Here is a 10,520-nt window from a genome sequence, read left to right on the forward strand (position 1 = left end):
AACAGAGAGCATTTTCACATTTTTTAGGAAATCTACTTGTGAATTATCATAAAAGGTGCAACAAATGGCACCAGTTAACTGACTTTGGCTGAGGATATGTCTTAATTGTAAATTTAGTACATTAACATTTCTTTACACACCTACTTTGTACTTCAAGGAGTACTACTCCTGAAAACATGAAGTTTTTTTACTGTGTATTTTTTGAGAAATACACATAATACCATTAAAATGTCTCATTTTTACTTCAGTTAAATACTTTGGGTGGGACTCATTCTTGATTCTTAATTTAGAACACACTTAAAACGTGTGGCCAATATGAATTTCCACGAGTTATTGTGCTTGGAGACACGTAAATGTCAACTCGTCAACTTTCGCCGGTGTCACAGTAACGCCTCTCGCGGTTTTAATCATTTAAATACAGTTCGGTTTACAACTCTACAAATGGTTTTCTATTTTAAATATGCCTTAAAAAAAGAAATGATTGAATGAAGATGGCTCCAGACAGTCATGACAGTTAAAGTGTGCTTGAAATAAAACTCTAAACGGAGCTCGCAGGAGCCATCACAGACGGGAAATGCAAAGTGACTTCAGAAAATGCGGACAAAGGCAGACTGTAGAAGAAGAGTATAAAAATGTCAAATAGTAAAGAGAAAAAAAGTAGACGGAGAAGGGAAAAAAGCAGCTTCAATAAGAGATTCATAAAACATGCAGTACTTTTTCACAAAATCTGTGAAAACTCTGCAAATATTAAAAAATATACCAGTATTTCTTGGTCAAATAAAAATGTTTAAGTGGTTAAACATTATTTTATGGCACTCTTGATTTATGAAAAATGGAGGAAAAGTGGGAGAAAAACTGAAAGAAAATCAGGAATTTGTGTCAGGATGCCTGCAGAGAAGGAGGGGAGTGTCCTGTTAAGAAGAGATTAGTGTCATAATCCTCTGGAATCATTTTCCATCCAGCTTTTTTTTCTGCATGTATTTACTGGCTGTCTGTGTTTCATAAAACACATGCAAAAAAAAGAAAAAAAATCCCTTCCAGCCAAATGTAAAAGAGACAAAACTTTCCCTAAAAAAGGGTCAACACGGGGACATTAAGGAGCGCCGTTCACGCCAAAGAATGTGTCACTTTGATAAAAAGCACGCAGCACTGATGGAGCAGTGCTCGTGGAGTTAAATGTCACGACATGGTGCGACATTTGTGCACTTTAAACACAAGGTCAAAGGGATGGCACACTTTCCAGCCTCTCCGATCAGCATCGAGCTTTATCCCATGTCAGTGGAGAAAACAGAGAATATTCTATTTATAGCGCTGGCAGGAGAGTTGTTAGGGGAGAGTTACACCAAATGCAGCCGCTTATTTAAAGCGGCTGCTTCGCTTTCATATTCTGGCTGCCGTTTTTGTTTTGTTTGCGATAAATACCAAGCATTAGAAATGAGGGTTCTTTTCACAGCATTGAAATAGTCAGTTTTAACGCTACTCAACATCTTTAACATCTCTTTCTATAACCACCTCAATGCAAACTTAATTTATTTAATTTTTTAATCATCAAAGTTAAAAAAAAGACAAATTTGACAATAAAAGAAGTGATTCTGGATATTTCAGACTCAACACCATACCTTTAATATCTCTCCTTTATGGCCCTCCAGGGTTGCCATACATTCACATGTAGCTGCGTTGAACACACGTGCTGTTCCTTGGAGAGATGATGACATGCAGCTTTTTAGCGTTCATGTGCAAATAAATTATAAAATTAATTTTTTTACATTTATTTATTTTGAAAGGGATGTTGAACGTAAAGAGCATCTTTACAAATGCACCAGAACCCACAAGATGTCTATTAGATAACTAACAAACATCTATTGTAGATGTTTTCTGGACATCTCAGACAACTTTATTATGTTACTCTATTAGATGTCTACCAATAGTGTTCAGAAATATGTGAACAGAGAGGTCTCCCACATATTTACTTGTAGCCATTTAATCTTTGAATAATTTTAAATGTCTATTAGAAAATAAACACTGCAACTTTACATCCATATTCTAAATCCCTTTCACTGTAACCAGCCCAGCTACATTCCAAAACATTTCTACAGAAATGTACCTGGGGATGAGGTCCCACTCCAGTGATAATTGTGCTATTGGTGTTTTTAACATGTTCTTGTAGCCTTTTTCTCATGATGGAGGACATAAATAAAGACATTTACAATTAATACTGCATTTCTCAGTATTTCTTTATTCAAATTGTGATGAAACAGGAGTAAATAGGAGGTGTGAAAAGGTTTGGAGCTATTACGTATAAATACAATCTGTATCCCACAAGCTAACTTCTCCACTCCATTCTGATGCATCCGCTTGCAGACAAATACACTCATGTACGTCTTTGTTTTCCTCGTCCGAGCTGGCATCTGGCTCAAAACTGTTGGACTGAATATATCCAAAATTGCTCACCATTTTTTTTGTACTGCTAATGTTAGCTTAGGTTTGTAAGGGGCTTTAAGCTAGCGGGAGGGCATGTAAACCAGGGTTCTCCATCTCAATTTACCTTGAGGCCACTGAAGGAAGAGTCTGGCTGAGGCTGGGCCGTATGGGGTTCCATTTGTGCCAAAAAAAATATGTTTTTGACTTCACTGTCTATATCTTTGATCCATTGTCTATGTATACTGAACAAGTTTATTGAACATTTGTTCATGTCTACGTACTACTAAGCAATATCTTCTGCGTGGAGTGTAAAACCACAGGAGCTAACAACGCTAGCAACCGTTGCTAAGGGTTTTTCTGAAGACCACATCCAACAACAGCAGCTGAAGCATTACAAAATACAAAGATGTTATTAAAGAAGCGTAGACATTCAGAAGACATTGCTTAGTAGACACTGAACTTTCATATTACGGTGGAGGTTGCAAAATATGGACTTGGGGACCGCCACTTTGAGACCCCTGATGTAAACAAAGGGCTGATGGGAATATGCTCTGGCTTACTCACTGCCAACAGTCCCAACAAATCAGAGACAAATTTCTAATGAACTCCTGCCGATGTGCAGAAACTAGTCTTTGAATTTTGATTATTTTGGTAAAGAACGACAAAAGATTTGAATTGATTAGATTTGAGCTGGACTTTAATAAAGTAAACTACATGTGTACTACTCTTTGCATCAATTTTATAGAAAGGTAAACAAACACAACATTAATAAAACCTTAAATTTAAGTTTGTGGACATTTATGGGGGCTTGGCTCAACTGGAGAAGGTCATGGGTGTTATTTATAATTGTTGCATAAATAGGAAATACAAGAATTTCATCAAACTAAAGGAGCATGTTCCACAGTCTTACCATCAGCAGAAGCGGTGGCAATAAGCTGACCAGTAGAATCAAAACACACATCCAACACCTCCTCTGTGTGTGCCACCAGCGTGGCCACACACCTCCCACTGACTGCCTCCCACACCTGCAAACACATTTACATGTTAGTTTGGTCTTAGTGCTCTTTTTCCTATTATTCAACATGTTTTTTTAAAGTAAAAAATCGAACTCCATCGCTGCACATTTTCTCTCTCACGTCTTGTGATTTAAATAAAATAAATCAATTTATTACATGATTCTTTTTTTCTGCCATATTTCAGCGTCTTTAAGGTTGAAGATGTGACGTGTGTCATCACCCACAACATGCAGTCCACATGTGTTTACATGAAAACTGTTGGAAAGGGCGACTTTATTTTAGCCGTCTTGCCTGGAGCGACGCAGTCATGAGGATAATTCCTACTTGTGAGTGTGAGTCATTTCAGTGTAATTAATGAATTGAAATTTCATTTGGTCCCCATGAAAAGATGGAGACCTTCGCCATAGGAGGTGCAGGGAGATTGACAGGCGAAAATGGAGCACAGCTAATTTGTATGACAAGGGCCATCTCTCCTTAAATGCTCATTTGTGGCACCAGTTCAGAATTTGAAATGAATCACTTTAGCTGCGTCCTAAAGATAAGAAATAATAATAATAAATACAACAAAACAGGTTTAAAAGCAGGCAGGCTTACCTTACATGTCTTGTCCAGGGAACCCGAGACGATAAGGGAGCAATCCCAGTTAAACTGAGCATTGCTTATTTCTCCGGTGTGACCAACCAGCATGTGAACAAGACTGGAACAAAAACAGGAAGAATACTAATAAACAGGCGAGTCTAGATGAAGACTCAAGCTCAAAGTAATGCATGGTGGTCATGTTCAAAGTTGCAGAGAGATATTGGTTTAAAATACTTATGGAAATACAGACGATTTCGGTACTAAATAAAAAGGAATGGCTAGAGGTCCGCCCCACTCCCCATCAACCCTAACCGAGAGCTCTCTGTTTACATGCACTCCCACCACATTAAAGCCGCTAACAACCCCAACCATAACCTTGTTCATTTGTGCCTGATTCACAACACTTTTTGCACAATCATATCAAAGTATTGATTACTAATATAATTTAATTAATTATTTTAATGAAGACAAACTCAGAAATGTTATTTTAAGTTTAATGTTCTTAATATATGTCCTCCATCATCAGAAAAACGCTACAACAACATGTTAAAACATCATTTTCATTGGAGAAGGTCACCAGTTTATGAAACTAAATCTTTCGTTCGTCTTTAGTGGACTTGAAAACTGTAACCATGTTTTTACAGGACTGCCAAAATAATCAATCAGGAAACTGCAGCTTATTCAGAAGTCTGCTGGTCGGGTTCTCATGATGACCAAACATCAGTCCACTTCTGAGGTCTTTCTACTGTCTGTCAGCCAGAGGATTGACTTTAAAGCTCTGATGCTGGTTTATAAAGCTTAAATTAGTGGATTTAGAAAGTTGGTGGATCTAAATCCACTAATTCAAGCTGAAAAAAAAGTTTTTTTTTCTGTTTTTAATTTTTGCAGAAAGAAAGAACAAAAATCTGGAGTGGATCAGTACTAAAAAGCCGGCAGTTAAAGGTTGGCAGAAGTTTTTACTACTGTTTTACTGGAATATTTAACACACATAATATATTCAAAGTTATTTTTTTTCCCCCCATTGTGTTTATTATGTCATCATGTTGTTCTATTTGTTCATGTATTTCAGTACTTTAGCTTTCACCAGAGTCTGACCAAGTGTGTTTGTGTTTTTGTTTTAATGTTTGAATAAATTTAATTAAAAAAGAAAAGAAATAGTAATTGTTACAATAAAAGTTGCAACACCTGACCTTTCGGAGGCAACGTCCCAAATGACAACTGTTTGGTCAGAGGAGCCTGTGACAAGCTGACTGCCAACTGAGTTAAAGCACAAGGAGAGGATCTCTGCAGAGTGACCCTGAAAGAGAAAAAGAAATAAACCATCACTGTCATGTCTCCTCTGTTACTTTAATCACTCTCCAACGAGGCTTAAAAATAACCATTTGCAGGAAAAATTCTGGTTATTCCCTTATTTGTATGAAGCTGTTACAGAATGCATTTTATAGAACTGAAAGGAAGTATTTCTGATTTTTGTGACTTTACGTGAATTGACCTTTTGACTTCTTCCCAATGCTTTTCTGCATCCAGCTGCAGACACATCACAGCAGCCTTAATTTAGTAATTAAATGTAAGTATTTTATACCGATGTTGTTATGTATTTTCCAAGGGTATCTTTCACATGATTCGATACAGATCTTGATACACGGTCCACAAATTCATACATAAAGGATTCAAAAAATGTTTTGGCGTTACGATAAAGTCCAACTCTTTTACCAAAAATGCTCACATCTAGATATTTTTTTACTAATAAGGCATTTAAATCTATAAACAATAATGCATGGCATTTTTGTATAGAGAAATGTATTCAGGTTTTGACTTGGAAGAAGAAAGGAAATGATTGAGCACCTTTTTGTTTGCATCTTATGTACATAAAAAGACAAATATAGAAAAAAAAAGGAGAGGAGAAACTACAATTTGCCAGAAATTGGTTGATAACTTCTTGATTAATTTCATACTTTTTAACTAACATAATCATATTCATATCTGAGTTGCTGGATCAGTTTTTCAATATGGATCTAAAATCTTTTACTTCCCTTGTATTTTCTGAGTCCTGCAGCTGCGACTATTGTAGGTGACCGGCGACTATTTATGATGTCAACATCCACATTTGAAGACACTATATTTTCCATATCTCTCCACTTGGTGGAGGTGAGGGAAAAGGAGGAGGCTTATGGGTAAGGAAGCAATTCACAGAAAATTCTCTGTTTAACCTACATTTTTGTGTTGATCCTTTATTAAATATTGTTATTTTACAAGTTGTTTTTTCTTGGTTTTGTTGAATCTTAAAGATACATTCAGATTGTTTATTTAAGGTTCTGGGCTTTACTGCGTCATGTCAGACACACTGTGCTTCCACCAACAAGAAGACTCCTGTTTCCCCAGAGGGAGGCTCTTACTGTGTGTGTGTTGCAGCCTGGAGATATTAAATTGATTTATTTTAATTTAGATACTGTCCATGAGAGATGTTTAATAATAAGGATATTTTTTCTGTCTTAGTATTATGAAAATAATTGTTTTCTTTATTATATTTAGAAAATGCTTGTTAGATGCAGCAGGATATCCCTTTTGTTGGATTGTATGGATGAGCTTTTGATGTGTACGCAATCATGCTCTCTTGCGCCTCATAGAAAGTAACAAAAAGAAAAAAATCACTCAGTTCGGGGCAAATAAAGTTGCCAAAACAAAGACCAAGTCCTGTCTATTTTCAAGGGTGCAACATGTATCTCTTTAAAGAAGGATGTCAAACTCAATCGTACAGGGAGCCAAATTCAAAACACACTTGAGGTTGCAAGCAAACAGGAAAAACATTTATTAAACTCGTAAAAAAAAACTAAACAGTTAAAATTTTAAACTATAAAAACGTAAATTTTTAATTGTAAGTAAAAACATTATTTCACGTGCTTTAAAGGGTTAGAAGTATTGAGCTTTTCAAATGGTTAAACTGTCAATTCTCTACAGCTAAGAATGAAACATTTCAACACTAAGAAAAGTGGATCAAATAGAGACACTCACCTTCAACGTGGCCACCTCCTTCCCCTTCTTCACGTCCCACAGCTTGACAGAGGCGTCCATGCTACCCGTGGCCACCAGCGTGCTTTGGGGGTTGAACGCAAGGCACCTCTGGACAATGCAAAACACTCTTTTACCATTTTTATCTGAGTTCTACGCTCTAAAGCCAGTGTGGCTCAAATAGTTGTTGCTGTCCACCCAAATGTGACGATAAAAAACACATTTTTTTTCACTTTGGATGTTCAGTATAACCTTTCATTTCATATAAGACATAGAAGAGCATTTATTCAATATGACATCAAATCAGTCAAGACAACAGGATAAAACTGAGTTAAACGTACAATTTCAGCTGAGTGTCCACGTAAAGAATGCAAACAGCTGCCAGTCTGAGCACACCACAGTTTGCAGGTCCTATCGAAGGAGCCGGTGGCAATCTTATCTCTGAGTTAAAAAAAAAAAAAGATGAAGGAATTTTTACTTTAAACGTCAAATATGATCATTTTCATGTAGAACTGAAGATCAGGTGAAACAGCTCATACCCATAGGGGTTGTTAAATGCAACTGCAGCTACAATGTTGGTGTGACCTTCTAATGAAAGCAGCTGCTGGCCAGATGTTGTGTCCCAGACTCTGCACCTGCGGTCGTAACTCCCAGTGATGAACCTCAAGAGTGAAAGAAACGAGAAAAGAACAGCAGAACAATAAAACTTTCCTTAAACACCAAAGCGCTGGGCTGTATCGTAAAATAAATACCTGCATGATTGACACACTACCACATGCGAAATAATAAGTTGTACTAAATAATGGTAAACTTTACATCACTGTCATTACATGTTTGCAAAAATATTTGTTCGGAAAGCAGCTTTACCTTTTCTCCAAAAATCATCGCTGAGGACTTTACTTAATTTTAAAAATAATTTTTCAATAAATGTTTTTTTATTGTCAGAATTTCAATTTTTATGTCAGTGTTTCAAAAATGTTCAACCAGAGATTAAAGGAAACCACTAACTGTGCAAAACCTTCTGATTCTGTGAGGAGAAGGTTAAAATCTTTCCTTTTTTGGGGCTTGTTTGTACATTTATGTTTCACCAAAACTTACTTGGAACCAGATTTATTGAAGGCAACATTTGTCAGTGGCAGTAAGTGAACGTGGACCTCCTGAAACAAAAAACAATGAAAGTAGCATCAAGTTATTCATTAAAGAAAATGTCACAATATTGACCAAGGTGATTTCCATAAGTATATAGGATTGCTACATGCAGTAAACAATTAAAGCAATAAAAAAAAAACATTTTTGTCCACAATTTTCTTAATAAGCTAAAAAAACAACACCAAATAATCTAAAAAAAAAACATTTATATATTTTTACTAAATGTTAAAGAGGAAACAGGAAGCCTCATCTGTTGCATGATTTTTTTTATTTTTTATTTTTTTTGCACACTTAATATTTTGGGCTTGGAGTCCAAATCACTGCTGCCCTCTAGTGGCTCTTTGTAATACAGACACGTTAAGTAATTGCACAAATTGTGAAATAAACAACTACTTGTCAGTAAGTAGTGGAGCAAAAACCAGTCATATTAGTCCAACTTTTAAGAAGAAAAATGTTTAACATGTATATCATTTCTAAAATATGACTATAATCAACTTTATTTGTTTAAATGATCTAAATTTACAGCAGGAAGTGTAATTGAGAGTCTGACCTGGTGGAGCGAGAAGCTGCCGTTGTGAGCCTGTTTCTGCTGAAGTCGATGGATCAGCTCTCTGACCTGTTCAGTCCGGCTCTCTGTGATCAAAGGCTCTGACTGCTGGATTTCAACCAGCAGCTCATCTGGATCTGTGCTGGAGGACATAGAAATACAACTATTAGAAGATTGTATCCAAATGCAGTGTTATAGTAGGTCTAACATTAAAAAAGTTTTTTTTTTGTTTTTTGTTTTTTAATCATTTTTTATTATTAAATATTACTTATTAAAGGTTAATTTAAAACCTATATAAATTAAAAAAAACTATAGTAAATTAAACTTTAAATAAATAAGTCACAGGTTCTGCTATTTTTTTAACAACCCAGTTATTTACGCACTCTAAGGTCAAATCCAGAAGATCAATTGATTTAGTCTTTATGGAACCTCCTTCTTTATATTCCAGGATTATACCTAAAATACAAAAATAAAAAATTATGAAATTCAATCCACAAACATCGCCATTCATTTATTTCTTTCATGCACAAATAGTAGCCTGAATCAGATGTCAGTTAGGATTTGTGTAGTTTTCCTATACAAAAACCTAAAGAATTCGTTTAAGTCGTTTTAAATCAAATGGTTTAACCGGTGAAACTAAATCTATGTTTTCCTTTACAGACGTAACTGTAAAGCTTCTGTAAAAATAATGTAAAGCGCTGTTACCTGGTGGAAAATATCGAATAAAAAAGCGAAGCAATTTCATGCTTGGAGCATGCGCACACAGGGACACAGACCACAACAAACCGTTGCCCTGGGGACGACGGGGTTTCTCTTCTTTGGCGCATGCGCAGTGCTAATTTAATTTAAGAAGTTTTTAGCGCGGGTTAACCTATGATAGTGTTTTATTCCTGCTTTTAAATTTCCAAACTATTAAATTTGGTATACAAACAGAAAACAAAAAAGCAGAATTTGGTACTAATACTTTAATAATATTCGCAAAATTGTATATTCATAGATGTCTTTTTTTTGACAGTGTCCCCAGTTTTTGTTGGTTTCAAAAATGAAATACGTATGTGGAAGACTACTTTAAAAAAATGTAAAATGCCCAAAGTTCATGTCTTATTTGAGTTTTTAAAACAATTTTTTGAAATAGGTAATAGACCTTAATTTGAACATTTATTTTTCTGAGAATCTGTAAGCTATAATACACATCCCTGTTCTTTTCTTTTAAGAAAATATGTTTATATATATTATGTATTTACTCTTGTGCGACGTTTTTTACTGTTATTTTTTCTTATCTTTTCTTTCTCATATTCTGATTTGAGATTCTGATATGCTGCTTTGTTCTGAGCCATTTATATTCAATAATAATTATATTTTTGAGATATTCATGCTGTATTTTTTCAATATTTAGTCAATTTAAAAAAAAGATAATTTAAGCAAAATGCTAGCATGGAAATTCATTCGTTTCAGTACAACCAAACCAACGTTTTTCATTTTATTCATTCGTCTTTTAATTTCTTCGTAATTTCATTCTTCCAAACCGTTGTTGTCTGTTCATATCTTCAGCTTAGTTCAATCTAAGCCTTAAATAAAATTAAAATGTGTAGTTTTTTTCAGCAAAAAAGAAAAGTTATTATTTTCTAATTAAAATGATAATAAATAAACTGCTCTCTGCTAAAACATCAGCATACTTTCAATAAAAATACTTTATCTATTACAACGTTAAATTGGAGTGAGACTAAAGATTTAAGAGTTTGGTTTTGACCATGACTTTTAAACTGATGCTTAATATCTTTCTTTTTTTTTTTTTTTTT

At 34.9% G+C, this 10,520-nt stretch overlaps 1 protein-coding gene across 5 annotated transcripts in view; it reads right to left on the reverse strand.

The window, feature by feature from the left end:
* daw1 (dynein assembly factor with WDR repeat domains 1) overlaps positions 1-9,563 on the reverse strand; it is a 14,430-nt gene extending 4,867 nt beyond the window's left edge. For 2 of the 5 annotated variants that reach the window (XM_036215046.1, XM_036215049.1), the window contains exons 1-10: positions 9,427-9,563; positions 8,725-8,863; positions 8,124-8,182; positions 7,565-7,687; positions 7,367-7,466; positions 7,029-7,136; positions 5,207-5,313; positions 4,032-4,134; positions 3,332-3,446; positions 1,620-1,696 (exon numbers count right to left, since the gene is read on the reverse strand). In XM_036215046.1, the coding sequence (XP_036070939.1) occupies positions 1,620-1,696; positions 3,332-3,446; positions 4,032-4,134; positions 5,207-5,313; positions 7,029-7,136; positions 7,367-7,466; positions 7,565-7,687; positions 8,124-8,182; positions 8,725-8,863; positions 9,427-9,548 (1,053 nt within the window). In that variant the 5' untranslated portion in view covers positions 9,549-9,563. Of the gene's footprint in view, positions 1-1,619; positions 1,697-2,028; positions 2,175-3,331; positions 3,447-4,031; positions 4,135-5,206; positions 5,314-7,028; positions 7,137-7,366; positions 7,467-7,564; positions 7,688-8,123; positions 8,183-8,724; positions 8,864-9,104; positions 9,178-9,426 lie in introns of those variants that run through there. The other 3 variants (XM_024276433.2, XM_036215047.1, XM_036215048.1) reach the window with 3 other exon arrangements.
* Positions 9,564-10,520: the final 957 nt, after the last annotated feature.

The sequence above is a fragment of the Oryzias melastigma genome, linkage group LG13, assembly GCF_002922805.2.
Source record: "Oryzias melastigma strain HK-1 linkage group LG13, ASM292280v2, whole genome shotgun sequence".
NCBI classification, from domain to species: domain Eukaryota; kingdom Metazoa; phylum Chordata; class Actinopteri; order Beloniformes; family Adrianichthyidae; genus Oryzias; species Oryzias melastigma.